At 33.9% G+C, this 20338-nt stretch overlaps 2 protein-coding genes across 3 annotated transcripts; one reads left to right on the forward strand and one right to left on the reverse strand.

Moving 5' to 3' along the window:
- The first annotated feature begins 2678 nt into the window (after positions 1–2678).
- On the forward strand, positions 2679–8153 carry LOC125189893. Its single transcript, XM_048087118.1, has 2 exons — positions 2679–3311; positions 8130–8153. Exons 1-2 carry the CDS (start codon positions 2679–2681, stop codon positions 8151–8153), a joined length of 657 nt encoding a protein of 218 aa, XP_047943075.1.
- A 4939-nt stretch (positions 8154–13092) lies between these two features.
- Positions 13093–18769, reverse strand: LOC125187955 (casein kinase 1-like protein HD16). Of its 2 annotated transcripts, none has more exons than XM_048084642.1 (17): positions 18458–18769; positions 17702–18151; positions 17425–17550; positions 17266–17339; positions 17088–17157; positions 16967–17022; positions 16804–16875; positions 16565–16659; positions 16323–16389; positions 16113–16242; positions 15809–16027; positions 15512–15642; positions 14685–14859; positions 14489–14579; positions 14140–14297; positions 13532–13714; positions 13093–13418 (listed from the first exon to the last, which is right to left on the reverse strand). In XM_048084642.1, the coding sequence occupies exons 2-17, from the start codon at positions 18095–18097 to the stop codon at positions 13359–13361; spliced, it is 2103 nt and encodes a 700-aa protein (XP_047940599.1). In that variant the 5' UTR covers positions 18098–18151; positions 18458–18769; the 3' UTR covers positions 13093–13358. The 2 variants fall into 2 exon arrangements, with proteins under 2 accessions (XP_047940599.1, XP_047940598.1); XM_048084641.1 differs by having other exon boundaries at positions 13526–13714; positions 18458–18766.
- Between the last annotated feature and the right edge of the window lie 1569 nt (positions 18770–20338).

The raw sequence follows: 20338 nt of genomic DNA on the forward strand, positions 1-20338 counted from the left end.
TAGAGTTTTACGTATACAAGCAAGATTCTATTCGAGCGAAACTTGCTCGAAACATGCTTTTCTAGTATACCAAACTCTAACAATCTCCCACTTATACTCAAAACATGCTTTCGAGTATACCCACTGCCAAAAACTTTCAACCAGAGCAAGAGAAGGAAGAAGATGAGCCGGAGCTGCCGGCTAAAAAGAAAGTGAAGATGACCCGACCCGGGATCCCACCCCAATCTGGCTCTCGAGGGAGCCAGACCCAAAAGTGAATCACCCCCATGACCAAGTAACTTTTAGTTTCTGCATTCCGTTATATCTATTTTATTTTTTTTGTCTTTGTTATTATCTGTGTCTCTGTGAATATTTGCTATATGTGTTTACCTTCTCCCACTTAGCTCAATGCTTGGTCTAAGTGTGAGAAGTTTATGTTTTCTGTTTATTGTGTCTTCTCCCACTTAGCCCGATGCTCGGTCTAAGTATGAGAAGTTTTATATGATTATTATTTGTTTGTTGTGTGTTGAATTGACTACCTTGTTTCCCCCCTTCACGACGATGGCTTGGGGACAAGCTAGAGTGAAGTGGGAGGGGGAGGGGAGTCAATGTGTGTAGTTGTTCAGCATGTTAGGAGTCGTTAAGTCTAGGTTTCATTTGTGTCTCATGAGCTGGTGAATATAATACGGCAGGATCTCCTTAGTAAGAGTAATTGAAAATAGGATGTATTTCAACTTGGAAGTCTTTTCCTTTAATAAGCCGAAGTCAATCTGGATGAAGTAAGAACGATAGAGGATGCCTTAGCTTACTTAGTTGTGAAGCCCCACTATAAGAGCGAGTTATAAGCCTAAAATAATTTTGAGCTAACACATGTAAATGGGGCCACCACTGAATGCTTAGGGAGAAGAGTCATGAAGGAGAAAAATAGGGAAATTGGGTTATGAAGGTATAAGCTGGACGAAGTCCAGGTAAAGGAGTTATAAGCTGGACGAAGTCCAGAGGAGAGAAGAGGGAAATGGAGGAATAAGCTGGACAAAGTCCAGAGAAAAAAAAAATTTAAGAAATAAAAAAAAAGGAGGTATAAGCTGGACGAAGTCCAGGGGAAATATGTCTAAGGGCAGGAAGCAATAGTAACCTGACCCAGTAAAAAAGGGGAGAACGAAGTGTAAAAAGGCAATGGACTAGCGAAGGAAAGTGAGCAGAGTTAAAGAGAAAAATGGCTAGACAAAGGAAGTCCAAAGTCGAGGGTAACGAAGACTATTCACACCCTGCTGGACCCACTTCTACGCCTATATAAAGAGGAGCATGCAGCACACGAAACATACATGATTTTGCTCTCAGCTCACACACTTACACACACTTGGGAAAAATGAAAATTCGGGGGTAGTTAGGGGTTCATCTTCGCAGAAAGTTAGTGGTAACACCGTCCTCACGAAGGGCGAAGAAACAATCAGTTTACATTCAGTTTTTTTTTTGCGCTGTTATTCCGTCGAACTTCAACGTTTTGGAAGTCGATTTGGTTGTTGGTTACTTACCGATTATCTATGCATTTAGTTTATGTCATGATGGTGTTTATCTTGTGTTGATTTACGTTGATTCTGTGTTTTTGAGGTTTAATTTCAGAAGTTGAATGTTATTCTCTGTTTTGGATGTTTTTGTGCTTGATCTGGGAAATAGGTTGTGGATCTGTGTTGTTGTTGTTGATCGGTGGTTGATCGGCGAATCTGTAGCTATGGACATAAATTTGGACGGATTCGGATGCTTGGATCCGGAGTGGATTTAGCATCCGAAGTGTGGATCTGAACAGGGGAAACCGAGTTGTGCATGGATTATGAATTTTCTGCTCTCTTTTCATTTTACTTCGTCTAGTAGTCGCAAATCTGCTCATGTTAAATTGTTCTTCGTTTAATTGCTTTAAATTCAGTCTGCTTCGTTTCGATCTATGTCCTATCTCTGTTTCAACTGAAAGTTTTATGCAAATTGTTGGAGAAGATGATGTCGCTGTTAGTTAGTACTTTAGTTTGTTGTTTTTCAGCTTTTCATCCGTACTTTACCTTTTCAGCAAATGGTCCCCACCGTTAGTTTATTTCTCATGTCTAGGTAATTTAGGGAATAGTTTTCTTAGATCTAGTAATTGCCTCACTTTTTTCCAGTTATATGCATGATTTCTGTTTCTGCCTAGATCTAGCTGTTAGCGTAGCAGATTTCAACTCCAAGTCTAGTTTAATTTCCTCAAACCAAATTGCGTGGCAGCAGCCAACCCAAAAATAGTCCCCAATCCTTGAACATGTTTAATTGCGCATTCATCTCTGTGAGATCGATCCCTACTTCCCTGTGCTAAATTTAGTATGCGTGGTTGAGGGTTTTGAAGAGGTATTCTGTGTGTCCGACGACCGAGATCTTCCAACGATCCGTGAGTTCCTAGACCCTGTGATCTAGTGGATTCGCTGGACCTAGGAAGCTTGATATTCCTTACTAAGCACACAGTCTAAACCCAGCAGCTTCAGGAGGCTTTTGGCGACACATATTTGCGACGCCCGACTGCTGATGATTGCCAGAGCCTGATGCGGATGCACGAGATGGTGCACGGCTTCCCTGGGATGCTAGGGAGCATCGACTGTATGCACTGGCAGTGGAAGAACTGCCCGACGGCCTGGAGAGGCCAATTTACTAGCGGCTACAAGGGCAGCCACCCGACGATGATCCTAGAAGCCGTCGCTGACCACCGCCTCTGGATCTGGCATGCCTACTTTGGTGTAGTCTGGTCGAACAACGACACCAACGTCCTCAACTCATCCACCCTATTCGCCAATCAGTGCAGGGGTCGCGGTCTGGCCATTCAGTTCATTGCCAACGGCCGCACACATCATATGAGGTACTACTTGGCCGATGGCATATACCCAAGGTGGCCTGTTTTTTTGAAGACGATCAGCTGCCCAATTGGTGAGAGGAGAGCCTTGTTTGCGGCAAAGCAGGAGTTCGCGCGGAAGGATGTGGAGCAGGCTTTTGGGGTGCTCCAATCGCGGTGGGCAATCGTGAAAGGTCCGGCGCGTTTCTGGTACAAGGAAGTCATCGATGACGTCATGTATGCGTGCATCATCATGCATAACATGATAGTCGAACAAGAACATGGACATGTCACCAATTGGGTGGATGATGAAGCCGGATCTAGCTCCAGCACGGCGACCTCGCCTGTCACTCGAGGATTACCGATGGGCTTCGGTGCGGTTCTACAGCGACAGGCCTCAATGCGCAACCAACAAGACCATACTCAGCTCATGACCGACATGATTGAAGAAGTTTGGAACCGCAACCACCGTCGTTCAGAAATTGTAGTTTTTTTATTTCGTATTGTAATGTTTGAATTTTAATGAAATGAAGTTATTTTTCCAAATTTTGAAGTATTTAAATATTCAAATAATAAATAAAATGCTTAGGACGGACTATAGTCCGCCCACTGCAGGTGGAATAGGAGGAGGATAAAATGCTGACGTGGCGGTGCATAGGGCGTCGCTTAGGACGTCGCTCCATGTTACATATTTTTTACTTATTTGGCAAATTAGTAAGTACTGTGGATAATTAAATGCAAACTCTGAATATTGTACAATTCCAAACTATGATTTGGACAGTTAAAAAAGGTCAACAGATTACAAAATAATATCAACGTAAAATATTAACACACTGTCAACAGTTGACACTGTGTTGACATTTTGTTGATATCAAAATCTTGAAATTTTACATTGTGTTAACATGTGTTGAAAAGTTTAGAGTTTGTACAGATTTGTATTTTATCACTGCGTTACGAGTATTTGTATTTTATCACTGTGTTAACATGTGTTGAAATTTTATTAACATGTGTTAACTTTGCATTTCTAATACATGGAGTATTAATTTAAGACTTTATAAAACCGAAATCGAGTACAAATGAATAAAATTTGAAAAAATAGAACTTTATAACCAAAAAAATCTTGTGGGGGGAAATATGACACACTTAGTCGTGGATGGAATGAGTATTATTTGAAGGTGAGTATTAATTTAAGGATTCATAATTAATAATATTTGAGAAATTAGTAGTTTATAATGAAAGAAATTTACCAGGACTGCAGTACATAATGACTTATGACTAATTAAATATATTTATAGAATTAACAAGTTAATAAATAAAGATTTGGTTTTAAACGTACTTTATGACCAAAGAAATTTACCAGGACTGCAGTAGGTAATGGCTTATGACTAATTAAATAGATTTGTAGAATTAACAAGCTAATAAATAAAGATTTGGTTTTAAACTTCGGTGATGACATCCACGTGTGATTCATGAATGCAATCATATATAATTTCATTAAAAAAATTCACCGCAGAAATATTGCGAACAAATCAATCATTTGCTCGCATTACAAAATTGACCGTTTTTACAATTTATTTATTTGCTTAATTTTTTTACTGTATTATTTTTAGATACAAAAGCGGGATTGGCTGCAGTGGGCAAATCCATATCATGGAATGTTGTGTGCAACACCCATGAAAATTAAATATAATTATTATTTTTAATTAAGAACATTCACTTTAATTAACATTCACTTTTTTTCCATAATAGTGTTCACTTTATTAGAGTATATATAAATCCCCATAATAAAGTAAAATACATTTTATTTATCGTCTTGGAAATATGTTTACTCTTTAGTATTGCCTTCGAAACCGACGTGACTAAATTAAAGCTGAAGTGATGATTAAATATTGAGTAATTAATCGATAATATCATGACTTTCAGTTGAATTTTGGATTATTTTTTTTAAAATTTAAATGTGGTTATAATTTATAAATATCACAAATTTTGTCTTTGTCGTTGTTGTCAATTTCCCTTGACCTGCAAAATCAAAATAGTGTGGCTGAATTAAAACTGAAATATCAAATTTAATATAAAAACAGATGACATTTTAGTTAAAAAAAAAAAAACCTTCTCGTCAATATCTTTTTTTTTTTAACTTTACATCCACCTCATGCCCTTCTTTTTTCTACTAAATTACACTATTGCAAACACAATTTTTTAATTTCAAAATTTGATTAATCACATCTTTCTCAATTTTTCCCAAAATAGTCTCTCTCTTTCTCTCTCGTTTCCTCTCATTCGATGTCCTCACAATAAGACGATGATGTCATTTCCCGACGGGTTTTGGTAGAGAGAGAAGTGCACAGGATTCTTGTGAAGGTGGTTCTGTTTTATTAATGTTTTTTAATTTTATTTTTGAAATGATGTTATAGTATTTTATATAGTATATCTATACATAATGACACTTAAAACTTTAATTTTAGCAACGTTTGATTTCGATTTTGCGGGTCGGTGCAACATAATTTTAAATTTGTGTTAATGAATTATTGTGCAATATTTAATTGACACTCCGTCTATAGTTTAGCCGTATCAATTTCAGTTTTTGGAATAGAAAAATGTTTTAGAGGCATAATGACAATGTCATAACGAGGTTAAAATAGTAATTGTGCATTATATTATTATTTGTATTTAAAATGATGTAATGTTTATATTATACTTTATTACCCTTTACATTAAATTGTTCACTAATATACTTAATTAAGGACGTTGCTCTAATTATGCCTATTCAATTATTTTCTTAACATAATGCATAATGTGTTTTTCACATTCATAATTTCAATTTCTCATGATAATAAACTAAAATATAAAGAATTTTAAAAAATTTACAAGTTTTAGCATTGTTGAATTAAAAGGAATATAAGGTTTGAAAATGCCAAAAAGGTATAATTAGTAAATTTATTTGAATTTAACAGGAAGAAAAGTTGTAATAATATATATATTATAGTATGATTAACAAGGATATTATAAAAAGAAACTCAATGGAGTATTAAAACTTTTCATATTTGTTTATTGAAAATTATGTTATAAATTTGGTATTTCTAAATAAAATTAAATTTATTATTAAATTTTTTGACAGAAAACTTTTCAATGAAAGAAAACGTTTTGCTTTCAAAAATTGATAGTGCATTTATTTTATCATGGTATAAATTTACTTAATATAGCATTAGGGTGAATTAGTCATGATATAAAATATAGTTATGGCAAAGTGATATAAGGGCATTATGACATAAAGGCATTATGTCTCTAAATCACTGCCCTTTGGAATAATAGGAAATAATAGAAAACAATAACAAAGTTAATGATATTTTTGAGCAAGTTTTAACTTCATTGAAAAATCTGTAATTCGACCAAAGTTAGTGATAAAAGTGTATTAAATAAAAATTAATGTACCACATAAAATATTAGTATCATAATTGTTGAGTATTTCTCTCATGCTTATAGTAGCGTATTTTCGTCCTATATTTTCCCTAAAGTCTACTCCTAGACTTTTTTGTTAACAGCTGCCATTATTTAGTTTTAAGCAATGTTTTAAAAATCGGATCGGCCGATGAACCGGTGAGGCTACTGGTTCACGGTTCAACCGGTCCGACCGGTTCAATCACTGGTCGAACCGTTTTACCTTGCAAAAATAAAATTAAATATGATTTTACAAAATATATTAAATTTGGTGAGCATATATTACAATTAATATTAACATATAACAAAAATATATATTAAACATTTTAAGTAAATTAAATATTAAGAGTATTTAAAGTAAGTGAATGGTAAAATTTAAATATTTATTAAATATATAAAATTTTAATTAATGTAACCAAAAAAAGTACATATTTTACATATAATAAATAGATAAAATTCATATTATCTCGAAACATTTATATGGTTAAATAATATTATAGACAATATATAAAACTAAATATCAATTTTTAGTTAATTTGGATAAATATATACTATAATAGTATTATTAGTTATTACATAAAATTAAACTTGAATTATTAGTAAATATGGAGTAATAAACTATATTAATAATATATACTCCATATTACATCAATAAAAATAAAATTTAGTGGCTTATAATTAAAATTAAACATATCATAACTAAAAATTATTTTTAAGTATAAAACTAAACACAAGTTATTAATTTGTGTGGACAAAAAATTTATATAACAATAATTAATGTTCACAATATTTCATTCAAGACCATGTAGTGGAGTGGTAGAGGTGTTTGTTTATTTCCTAGAGGTCTAGGGTTCAATTCCCTCTAGAATCATATTTTGAACAAGCTTTTAAATGTAAAAACCGGTTCTCGGTTACCGGTTCAACCGGTCCAACCGGCCGGTTCCGGCGGTTCAAGACGACTCAACACATGAACGGTTTTAGAGAGCCGAACCGGACTGGACCAGCTGCTGGTTTGCAGTCCGACCGGTTGAACCGGCCGGTCCGGTCCGATTTTTAAAACACTGGTTTTAAGACATGTTTTGCTCCTTAATGAAGTACTGTTGTGTTACATAAGAGGAAGGCAACCAGACACAAATTAATGCACATGTTTTGCTCCCTAAATGGCCATAATGTGGCTGGCTATAAATAATTTTTTGGAAGAAAACCGGACCGGTTCAATTACAGTTAATGCACATGGAAAGTATCAAAAGTTTTAAGACGATTATATCCTTAATGCTTAAGTGAGTATAAAATAATCAAGGCTCTTAAATACAACTACAGTTTTCTTTCAAAATTATAATTACGAGACTTGGGTGTCAATCAAAAAAAATACTACGAAGTATATCTAAAAAATCAAATGTCCACTCATCGGCTCCATTTATTTTACAAGATTTTTCGCTTTTTATCTTTTCAGATTTTTCATTTTTTTAAAAATACATTACATCATAATTGTAGCGCCTATTATAATCTTAAAGTTTATATCATAAAATAACTAAATAGTAGTCTTATTAATTAATAATGTTGTAATACCATGCAGTTATTGTAGTGTATTTCATATGAGACTATTAATTTATAACAATCTTAATATCATAATAATTCCTTATATTAAAAATTATAACAACATTTTATAGTGTATAAATAAAAAATATCAAGGGTTGAAATAAACGTGGAGTACTAATCTTATGTTATATCAAGGGTTGAGATAAACGTGGAGTACTAATCTTATAAGTTAATATTATTATGATTGAATATTTACATTTTGTTATGGGTGTATATACAATAATGCAGTGTCAATTTGTATGATCTTACATTTGTGATTTTATAGATTAATTACATCGATGATAATTGAATTGTCAATAATTATAATAGTTTGTAGTGTTATATCACATTTCATAATTTAATATATATGCTTAATCTATTTATAATTAAATTTTGAATTTTTAATCTATAATTAATCTTTAATGGAACTAAAGGCCATTTATTTCAATCGTAAAATTTGAGATTCAAACACTAATAATATTATGGATCTCATTACTACTAACATTACTTTAACTACAATTCTCCTTATCCCTTTTACTTTACCAATTATGTATCAGTCTCATGCCATTTAAAATGCAAATATTTTTATGGGACAAAGGGAGTATAATATAGTTATTTTTTAATGTAATAAACTTATTTTACATAATACATTGTGGGATTATAGCATTATCTTAAATATACAATTGTTTATATAATTAATATGATACATGTATGAATGAAATTACACTGTTGATTATATGATACAATTATAATTTATAAGTAATTTATATGATATGCAATACAATTATATATTGTATAACATTGCGTATAGATGGAAAATGACTAACAAGTTAGAATAGTTAGGAGTAACATCATTGTGTATAAGATTAATTAATACTCTCTCCATTCGCTCATAGTTGAGTCATTTTTTCATTTTTGAAAGTTTCTTCATAGTTGAGTCATTTTTATATATAATAATAATAATAAACATTTTTCTCACTCTTACTTTATTCTATTTTACTTTATTCTCTCTACTTTATTCACTTTATAGTCTATCCTCTTTATTATTTTCTCTCTTACTTCTTTTATCTATCTAGTTAAAATACTAAATATAAATTTCTTAAACTCCATACCGAAAAGCTCTACCTCAACTATGAAGGAACGAAACTTTGATCATAAAATGGAGCATTAACTATATGCAAAGTACATACTTACTAGCGTAAATTATTTATGATATATGACTATATATTTTAATAGGTATGGTATGATATATTTCCCAATATATCCATACATTTTATTTGTTTTAACGTGTTGAAAATTTGTGCACAATTTAATGTATTATTATTAATTTTCTTGGAAAAGATAATTGTAATTATTATGGACAGAGAACGTATATGTAAATTTGAAGTAAAAGATATTACTCGTACTAATATCTTTCAAAATGGTGGGAAAGGGTTAGTACGTAAATTCACCTTAGCACTAACTATTTCTATTAGTTTATTACATTAACTTTTATAATTATTTATAAAAAGTACCACACAGCTGGCCATAATGTGGCTGCATAGCATTTCCCTTAATCATAATATAAATATAGGAATATAGATTGGAGCTGTTTCCTTAATCTAAAATTTACGTGGTAATTCTACATGTTATTATTTTTATTAATCTAAATTCTTCAGTTATGCTTCCTTAATTTTATTATTATGTTTTCCATCCCCTGTCAAATATCAAGTTTTATGAAATTCTCGTATCGAATAAAAGGATATATGGGTCCCTAAAACATGAATTTTGGCCAAGTTTTAGTATTTTCTACTGATTTTAAAATTTTTCTAAAATATTACAAACTTTACATTTTGTTTGTTATTTTTCAACCCAGCTCAAATTAAATATTTATCGATAAAAAACTTATTCTACATGGATAATTGTGAAATGTTTATGATATTTTAGACCACTTTTTAAGTTTATGACAAATAGAATAAAAAGTCATGTAGAAAATCACATATATTTAATAGTGTCAAGATAAAAATAAAATGCATGTAAATTAGTTGGATATGGTCATTGACTTACCATAGAGTAACATACAAAATGTAAAGTTTGTGATATTTTAGACAAACTTTAAAATTTATGGAAAATACTAAATCTTAATCAATTTTTAATGATTTTATGGACCAACATCCCAAAAGAAATTATACAAATTGAATGTGTTTGGGTACCATAAAATTGAAAGTTTGGATTTGAAATGGAATCTTCAATTTCATCTAGTACAATATTTGGTACAGGGTATGAAACTAAATTTCAATTCCAAATTTATTGGAATTTCAAATTATTGTAAAATTGAGCATAATAATGGAAATTAGTGTGGCTAAACTAAAACTAAAATATCAAATTGAATATAATAAAATGATGACATTTTAATTATAAAATTCAAAAACTTTTTCCTACCGAAGTCCTATCTCTCTCTTCAACCCACAAATTTTTTATTTTAAAAAGAGTAAAGGCCCAAAGTGGTCCTTAACATATGACGATTTTATAATTTTGGTCCAAAACATTATCTTTTGAATTATTTAGTCCTCCACAATTGAAAACGGGCCAGATTTAGTCCTTCTTGGACGGTACCGTTAAAAATGGACGGTAAATTCATGTTTAAGCTATTTTGATGGGATTAGGTAACTAAGTATGTTTTGTTAACTACAAGCTAAATTATTATCAAAAAAAGCTCCGCGCGGTGGCGGAGAGGTAGCGCACCGCCGCATTCCCGCACCATCCCGGCGGTGGGAGGTACTTCTCGTCGTAGTTCTTATTCGATAACATGGACGCGATGGAGAACGACACCGCACCACCGCCAATCGAGCAGAAGCAAGAGGGTTCCGGCGACGGATCTCGACTGAAGTCTTTGCTGGATCAGAATATTGTGAAATTGAAGTTCAAATCGAAGAACAACACCAAATTAGGATTCGCCGATGGTGTCAAATATAAGAGATCAATTCCAGAGCTCAAATCCCGATCGATTACTCAGAAATTCTAGAGGAAAACACCTCTCACGAGCACGATCTCATGAAAACAGCTGGGTGGTGGTCGTTGCTTGGCTGGGCAAACTAAGAAGGAAACTTCTTTGCAACCATTGCCTCTCCAAGTTCAATTTGTTGTAAATATGAGCCATTCTCGTTGAATTTCTATGTTCCATTTTAGAGGAAGTCGGCCCATTTTTGTTGGATTTTTTTTGTGTTCCATCTTCGATTTGGTTCGATTGTTAGGGTCGATTCTGGTTCAAGGCTATGACGATATCCAGTTGAATTGGGGTTCTTTCCGGTTGAATTTTTGGGTTCTAGCAATTGCCGGAAATTTCAGTGATTTAGCTGCACACAGCGTAAACGTTCATTTATCAAATCATTATTATTTCATTGCTTTTTGTTTAATGAAATTAATGGGATTTTCATGTTTAACAAATTAATTTAAGTTGAGGAGCACGGTGGAGGAGACGGTGGCGTCGATAAAAATGTTGGGCGAAGGATTGTGGGGATGGAGATGGCGAGAGGTGGAGGCAGCGCGGATGGAGATGGAGATGGAGTAGATCGAAATGATGCTGGAATCCTATGCATTTTTGAAGGGATTGTTTCAGCTCAAGAACAACAAGAAGAAGGTGAAAAGTGAAAACAGACTCATCTGCAGATTCACCTCTTACTGTATTTTCTTTCTTTTTTTTTTTCCAGCTAATTTAAAATGCTTATAATATATGGAGTTTGATGATTAATTTAGTTTTAAATAAATTAAATATTCTAATTAAACTCCTAATCCAATCAAAATAGATTAAAAATGCATTGACAGTCAATTTTTAACGATGCCGTCCAAAAAAGACTAAATTTGGCCCGTTTTCAATTGTGGAGGACCAAATAATTCAAAAAATAATGTTTTGGACTAAAATCGTAAAATCGTCATATGTTAAGGACTATTTTTGGCCTTTAGTCTTTTAAAAAATTAAACTATCTCATAATTTGATTAAGCTCAACTCGCTCAATTTTTTCCCTCAATAGTCGCTCATTCTTTCGCAGACGTTCTCGAAATTAGATGATGATTTCATTTCCTGGCGTGATTTGGTAGAGAGAGACGGGGCACGCGGTGGACGTGAAGTTTTGTTTTTATTAAATTTTTTTATTTTACTTTTGAAACGATGTCTTATATATCCATATATTTTGATACTTCAACTTTAATTTTAGCTTTTTAGTTTCGATTTTGCATTTTTATTAAAAATCCGCAACAACAACAAAGTTATGTGATATTTACATCCTAGTTCTAATCTTGAGGGAAAATCCAGATGTCAACCAAAGTTCGTGATATTAGTGAATGGTTGTTCAATATTTAATTGACACTCCAACTTTAGTTAAGCCTCGTCAATTTCAATTTTTGGGATCGTCCCTAACCTTTAGGGTTTTTGCATTACAGACCCCTGACAAAAAAATATCGCCAAACGAATTATATAATCACGAATGGGGGTTTTTAGTCACTTTTCGAACGAAAATACTCAAATCACTTAAAGGGCATTTTTAGCAATCCCTAAATTCGCTGATATATGACTTTTGTCACATTTCTGCTAACAACTTCTTATGTGATTTTTCTCATAAGTTTTGGTGCTTCATATGTGATTAAAGTTTTCACGTTAATTACGACAACAATATACTCTAATTTGCTTCAAAGACAAACTGACCAATGAAACATTCCCCATTCTCTGCAACATAAGCTGTGTGAATAACAATAATGGAAAAGTGAGGATTTTGAGCATGAACGGCAAGGATGCTATCCTGGCCGGCAACACCCTCGTCCACCTCCAATCCATTTTCATAGCTAAATCTGACAACCCCACAATAGCCCGTATAGCCTGAACCAACGGCCTTTACTCTTGGGTTAAAGCATCTCCAAATTGCTGAAGAAAGTGTTTGGAGATCAGATCTAACGCTCAAGGACACGCAGACAAAGGGAGTGCTAATCACATGCTTCAGAGATGGACGACTGCATTTTCCAGGTTGCGGGAGTGGACTGGAGCAGCAAGATCTTGGGATGTGCAGCCCGATGACCATGTGCTCAACAATAAACACAAATTCCCATTGTGCAACACCCTCGGGGATTTGCTGGTGGTGTCATGGATGATATTGTTTCCGACATTGTGGATCAAGATGTTGGTGCACAACTCACTCTTCTCTTGGAACTTTTCTCATCTTTCAATAAACCTTCTACTACATGCATTTGATATGATTATGGTAGGGGGCTAATATCAATAGTAAATCATAATAGGATCGAATCACATTTCAAATCTTAGCAATAGCTTTTACATAAGCACACAACCTCCTTGCTCTCAATCCTTACCCCATTGTACAGCTTCAATTTTCTATCACGTCCACGGCACCTTCTTCTTCTTCAATGTCGTCTTTCCATTACACGGAAGCACATCATGTTATATTTTTACTGCCTAGAAACATGGTTACCCAATTTAATCAAAAATGTAGCCTGCCCCCTCATCTCAATAAGTACATATTATACAACTTCAGCAAACTGTACGACCATAACATATCGATGCGATGTAGAGATTCTTGGACCACTTCTCCTGTAAACCAAATACAAAGAATAAATGAAAAAGGAAGTTGTAATATTGAGGAGAACTTGAGAGTAAACTCTCATGTAAACCTCCAATTCTTAGATAAAGTTTAGTACCTTTACATGGGTGCTTGGGAATGCAGATGTACGGAGTGTCTCCTGAGTCTCATCCATTATTTTGCGTCTCGGTATGCTAAGTATGAAAGCTGCTTGATCGGCAGTAGCGGCCATGGATGTTATTCTGTACCCACTTTCCCAACGTCGGTGGATTCCTTCACTTGGATAAAGAAAATCAAGCTCAACCACCTGAGAAACCAATCCACCCGATTAGTATTACGTTATGTCCCAAAACAACCAAACAGTAAAACACAATATTTCCAGCCAACTCATATTGGCTTATTGGGGGGAAAATGATTGGCATTGATTATATACAAATAATTCCTCCACAGTAAATGTGCACTTCAAAAGTCCCACACTACCATCAATTTTTTTCAATTCCCATTATCATAAAATACCAAGGAAGGATATCTGAAATAACAATTTAGTATGTGTAAAAATGACAATGCATTTTGTTGTGTTGATGTGAAGAATAAAATGCAGTTAATCTGTAAATGCAAATGGATGATACAAGTGTTCAAAGATTATAGACCCTCATTAAAAATAGAGACTTGGTACTTTTTTTAGCAAAATTTTACAGGTTAGCTTAGTGAAATATGGTGAGATGTTTTTACCTGTTCAGAGTACCCAGAATTTCTGGACATCACAACACCCCAGCGGCTGCCAGCAGTTGTCATAGATGTGACATGGAATCCTTCTTTCCACTTCTTATTGATCCACTTGAAAGGAAAGGATTCACTAACTTTATATGATTGTTGGGTATAAGGTGTTCCTGAAGGACAGACGAGTTAAAAGCAAAAACATCAGTCTTAATATAATGAAGAAGATAGAATCTCTACCTAAGTAGAACATTTAAAGGATAATTTGTTAGCAAGGAAACTTTTAACAATGAAGAAAACACAGAGGGGGTTGGACAGTGAAAAGAAGAGATATAAACGAGACAACAGTTAGATAAGAGTTTACCTTTAGACATAACCACCAGTGAACTTCCATTAGTAGCACCAGCTATAGAACTGATGTAATAGTTTTTTTCCCATTGTTCCATGATCCAATCCTGCACAGAACCAAGAAAATATTATTGCATGGGCATGTACAATCAGCTAGAATGAAGAAAAGAAAACAACGCAAATATAAAACGAAATAATAAGATTATCTCTACCTTATGAAGAAAAACAGCTGAAAGCTCATAGACTTGTGAAGTAAAACCTGTTCCAGCATCCATGATCAAGGCCCACAGACTTGATGCTGAAGCTACACAGCTAATATACAAGCCATCTTCATTACCCTTCTCTACATGCTGACGGAGTCTTGAATCCGCAACATTGTAGTGATATCTACAAGGAAAATCTCACAAAAAATTATAGAGGTTTGCGATAAAAATGTGAACATAATCCAAGTCAAACACACATGTCGGTTCAAATGTTGCATGACGAATACACCATTCACAAAGATAAAATGCAATCAATTCACATTCAGTTATCAGAGTTGTTGAAAATCAATTATCAAAATATTGAGTCAAAATTGGAGGGTAATCCATGCTGAACACTGTAAAGAACAGCAGCATAATCACAAAAATACCGATTTGCATATGTGAAAATGTATATCATACACCAAAATGTAGAGTGCATTGCAAGAGGCAGCAAAATATGTATTTAAAATGCGACAGTAGAAGGAGAAACATATGAAGCTATTACAATAACTGACATAAGACAGCACCAGAAACTACCAAGAAAACCTGAAAAACCACCAATGATAATATACAAATAATTCACATATTAATCCAAGCAAAGTATGAAACTTGAAGGAACTTAGGACTTCAATATCATTTAAAGTTGTGCGAGGAAAAGTAGATAACAACTGGCAGATATCAAAGTACGTTTGCTAGTCCTCACATTTGCAGTACATTTCTAGATAAAGTACAAACTTTTGGAGAAGTAAAAATTGCATGCACAAATTCCTAAATAAATATTCAAAATCAGCAGTTACCTCTGTTTCATTGGGCGTCGTGCATTATACACTGAGATCCACTGAGTCGCAGGACTACCCAGCCGTACTTTCTTCTTTGGTTGTTCATCTTCATCCAAGTTAAGCAACAACCTACCACGCTTTTGCCCAACCTGTGTGAAGGAATACGATAAATATACACAGATACATAGAAACCTCAAAAATGCACATCCATAATGAAAATGCTAAGTTTGTCTCGAGGTAAATTTTTGTGCTAAATGAAACTTAAGTGAGAGTCAACACACTAAACTTGCTCAAACAAACTCGTTTTCATGCTACCTTAAGAGCTCCATCTATCCTTATTGGTCTCAGTGTAGTGCATGGTTCAATCAGACTATCAAATAAGGAAATCAGCTTAGAATAATTTGGCTCCTCATCAAACTTCATATTAGTAACAGCCTCAAGAAACTGTTTAAATGGAGCAGGGCAAAAGCAACACATCAGTTCCGGAGAGGTCGCCATTTTCTTCTTACAGACTAGAAAACTCTTGTTATCACCCTGTCACGTCACCATCAATCATGAAGGAAGGATCAGCCAAATCTGATAAGATAATCATCAAGTTAACTAAGTAAATGTCAATTACCTGATACCCTTGCCATGGCAACCTTCCTTTTATAAGAAATATCAGGGTGTATGCCAACGACTCTAGATCATCCCTCCTACTTCCTGTACGACCCAAGTGTGCATGCACACTTGCATACCTTATGGTGCCCCTGTGGATCGATAACTAAAGTTTATTGCATACCTTGTGGTGCCCCTGTATATAGCAAAAATTTACATAAACTTAACAAACCTAAAGATATCTGGCCTCTGATCATACTCAACATGTTGCCCGGATGATGCATCTTTCCACCTGGAAGCTGCAGCACAGATTGTGTTCAGAATACCAGAAGATATTGTACTGAGAAAGTGTAGCAAGATCACAAATACTAGAGAGAAACAAAAAATGCTGTATCTCCATTCTATGTTTCTTGCTATAACTAATCAATATGAATGTAGCTAAGCCACATGTTAACAGAACAACAGTTATCTTACCCAAACCAAGATCAATAAGATACAGCTTTTTCTCCTCTGCTGTTCCAGGCTGGCCAAGTAAAAAGTTCTCTGGCTTCACGTCTCCATGCACAAATCTAGATTAGCACCAGAAATTGTGGAAATGGATTTAATAGCCGTACACAAGTGAAAGAAGCAATTAAAAAGGAACAACTCCTTTCCTAGGAAGTGGTGATCTGACATTGAAGAAAATATATTCGGCAGTATTTTGAAGGCTTTACCCCTTCATGTGGAGCTTCTCAAGAATTGAGATAGCCTCAACTGCTATGCAAGCTGTCATACTTGGCGACATCCTGTTTCAGGTGCTCATGGTCAATGGCAATGTGAAGCCTAAAAAGAGGAATAAATGGAGCACATGTCAGAGAAAGAGAGAGATGATCTTACGACTGGCCCAAAGAATTCCAAACATCCCAAAGACTAGGCCCAAGTATATCCATGACCTGAAACAATATTCATTAGAAACAAGATAGAAATTATGAAACCTCTTGAAAATATGTAAACCCACCAGAATGTAGAAATCTCCTTGGCGGCCCTTGTAGTGAACCCATGGTACCCCATAGCATCCATTTAGGGAGCTTAACAGAAAAATTACACAGCACTTACGAAAATGAATATCTGAATAAAATAGAGAAAAAAATGGAGAGATATTGAGAACATTCTCAAACTTTGAACTAAGAACTTACTTGTAGACCTGCCATTCATAAGGAGGGCCGTAATTGCAACCCTTGCTATTTCGGTGTTCAAACTTCAACGCTACCTATACAGAGAAATTTTGATTTTATTAGACAGCGCCAAGATCAATTAGGTAAAAACTTTTAGCAATTATTTGTGCCACATGATACCTCGACAGCATCAGGTCCCATTCTTTCACTGCCACCACTTACTCTTCGACCAACATAAACTTGGCCGAATCCACCCTTACCTAATTTTCTTTCCGTCTTATACATTGGTGAGTTGCCAACTTGAACCTGCGCCAAGTAACACTGGACTCACTAACCAGAATAAAATTCAAATTCAAAAGATTATTGAGATGCGATATGAATGGTGACTGCAATCTCAAGAAATTGAAAGAACCCTCAATAATCCCAGAGGAATTGAGAAGAAGAGGTAACCAATTACCCTCTCAGGCACTGGAGTTGAACTTGGTTCTTCTTCAACTCCCATTACTTTATCAGCACTTCCACCGTCCATTGCGATTTCTTTATCTGCCCCACCCTCTACTTTATTACAAGCTGGATCCCTTGCCCCAACACCAGCTTGAGGAAGAATCTCACAAGGTGGCTCTGGTTCTAAATCTATCAACCTAACCCCCCTGCCTCTACCACCAGCAGTCGGCCTTGCGGGTGTTGCTGCAGAAGGACCTTTAGCTACACCAGCTGCATTCCCTCTCCCTCTCCCTCTTCCTCTCCTTCTGGTTCTATTCTGAGCAGGTGAAAGAATATTTTCTTCTTGATTAGCAGGCTGGAGATCACCAAGCCGTTTTGATCTCCTTGCTCCGCTACGCAATTCTGGCATCGTCACCCATGCAAATCAGCTCCTGCTCACTTCTGTGCAGAATCTTCAGTCAACCTTTAGAAGGGGGAAAAGGTAAAGTCTTCAGCCAACAAACCCTCTATCACCGGGGAAATTCCAATTTATAATCACAAAATGTGCAAAATTTCAAAAAGACACCAAATTTTCACAACATTTAACAGTTATATATACGCTCAATAGCCAATAGCCAATAGCCAATGCAACAACAAAAAACAGATAGATAAACAAACCTATAAAAACACTATATCAGTCATCTCACTGTAAGTTCATCGACAATCAAGGAAGATTAAACAGTTCATTTCCATCGAATATAAGCAGTTACAAAAGAGCAACAGATCGTACCTCATAAACAGCAATAACTGGATGATCGGAGATAGAAACAGGGGTTAGAAAGTTCAATTTAATTAAGCGATCAAAACCAGATCTTCAGCGGAACATATTCGTTATACCTAAAAAAGTAATTATCCTTTAAAATTGGGAAAACAGATAAAGATGTATTGTTGAGAATCAGAAGATATAGAGGGTGAGGAGGCGTTGTTGCAAGGTGTGGATATGGAAGAAACTCGAGGTAGAAAAATTAGGGAAAATCGTTGTGTATTGGTATTGTATATTTGTATTGGTGTATACTGTATAGCAGCTCTAGAATCTATGGCTCTACACACATCTACAAACCTTGGTTAGTGTATTCAATTTTGTATTCATCTAATTATCATCTAATTCTATCGTTTGCCATTTCAATGGGGGTATTTATGGAAACAAAATTAAGGCCGTTAGTTAATAAAAAATCTGATGACTTAAATTCGATTTAGTATAATAGTCATGTATTGAAATTTTGAAATTTGTGAATCAAATTGAGGAGGTGGGTGATTAGGGAGACAAGACTAGTTGAGTAATTCATTTTCAATTGATTACAACTAAAATGCTTACCTACCGAGTATTAGAGAAAAAGGATAAATTTATTTTATTAATAAATACCTAGTATAATATTACCAATATAAAAGACGAAATAGAAGAAATTATTAAGCCAGTTCCATACGAGTATGGCTGGCTGTATGAGAGTAATGTCAAGCCATAGATTTTGCCTCTACGAGGCTGACAATTGTTACTATGTCGACCTAATTTTACTTTATCAGAACATGTTTATTTGGATCCTGAGTCGATCATCCTTTTCACTTGCCCATGTTAATTTAGTTGTGATCTAATTTCAGTTGAACTCGCTCAAATTCCCGCTAGTTGGCTAGTTTAATTTTTACAAGTACCTATCTCAAAACTAATACATGGTTGTATGCCAACCTTCTATAGTGTGCAGGGATCAACATCTGCACATCTGCACTTACCATATACTAATCCATAGTATTTTAGGAAGATTGAAATCTATAAATCTTGTTGATAAGTAGAATGCGTACATACGATACAGTTGGATAAAAACAAAACTATGATTTTTAAGAGTAGTGATTTAGAGACATAATGTCTCCAAGCCATAATAACATTGTGACTAATTTACCCTAACATTAAAGTATTAAATAGATATATACCTAATTAAGGAAAATTTAACCAAATTAATTATTCTTATCTAAATGCATATATGTTAATTGGAGATAAACTTAATCATGCAACTAGAGTAATGAATTTAAAATTTTTTCAATCAAAACCATTCTTGTCGTGTAAATTTTTAAAACAATTAATTAAAAAATCAGTAATTTAGATTACCAGTATTAATTAACACACTACATAACTAAATTATTATATTTAATTGTAAAATAATTTGATTACTTAAATAGCATCATATGCTTTTTCAAATAGATTTTACATTGTGCTATTCTTTCATAACTTATTTTTTTCCTTAAATTTTCTGAAACATTTTGTCAATATAGTAACAATGAAATCATTCATTTAATAGTATATGAAAAAATATGTAAAAAATTAAACATTTATCTTATTCAATTTGGTTTATATAATAAAATAATATACTATTTTTTCATTATCTTTTCAATTTTTTTATTATTTTTCTTTGCTTTAACTAAATTTAATATTTTTTATTTAATTAAGCTAGGGCGTCTAATATTTTAATATAACTATTTAGTTTTGAAATATTAAATAGATGAGTTAAGAAAATACAATTAATTTTTATTCAGATTCAAATCTATCGTTTTAAATGTTAAAAATCAAAGAAATTATTAATTTAATACAAAAATAATTGGATGAATCTACTTTTCTCATTTT

The sequence above is a fragment of the Salvia hispanica genome, chromosome 5 (genome assembly GCF_023119035.1).
Source record: "Salvia hispanica cultivar TCC Black 2014 chromosome 5, UniMelb_Shisp_WGS_1.0, whole genome shotgun sequence".
NCBI lineage: Eukaryota > Viridiplantae > Streptophyta > Magnoliopsida > Lamiales > Lamiaceae > Salvia > Salvia hispanica.

Coding starts and splice junctions, on each gene's coding strand:
- LOC125189893 (XM_048087118.1), top strand. CDS start 2,679: ATGATCCTAGAAGCCGTCGCTGACCACCGCCTCTGGATCTGGCATGCC. Junction 3,312..8,129: donor ACCACCGTCGTTCAGAAATT/GTAGTTTTTTTA, acceptor GTGATTTTATAG/ATTAATTACATCGATGATAA.
- LOC125187955 (XM_048084641.1), bottom strand. CDS start 18,097: ATGCCAGAATTGCGTAGCGGAGCAAGGAGATCAAAACGGCTTGGTGAT. Junction 15,643..15,808: donor GGATAGATGGAGCTCTTAAG/GTAGCATGAAAA, acceptor TCCTTCACACAG/GTTGGGCAAAAGCGTGGTAG. Junction 13,419..13,525: donor TCCCAAGCACCCATGTAAAG/GTACTAAACTTT, acceptor TTTGGTTTACAG/GAGAAGTGGTCCAAGAATCT.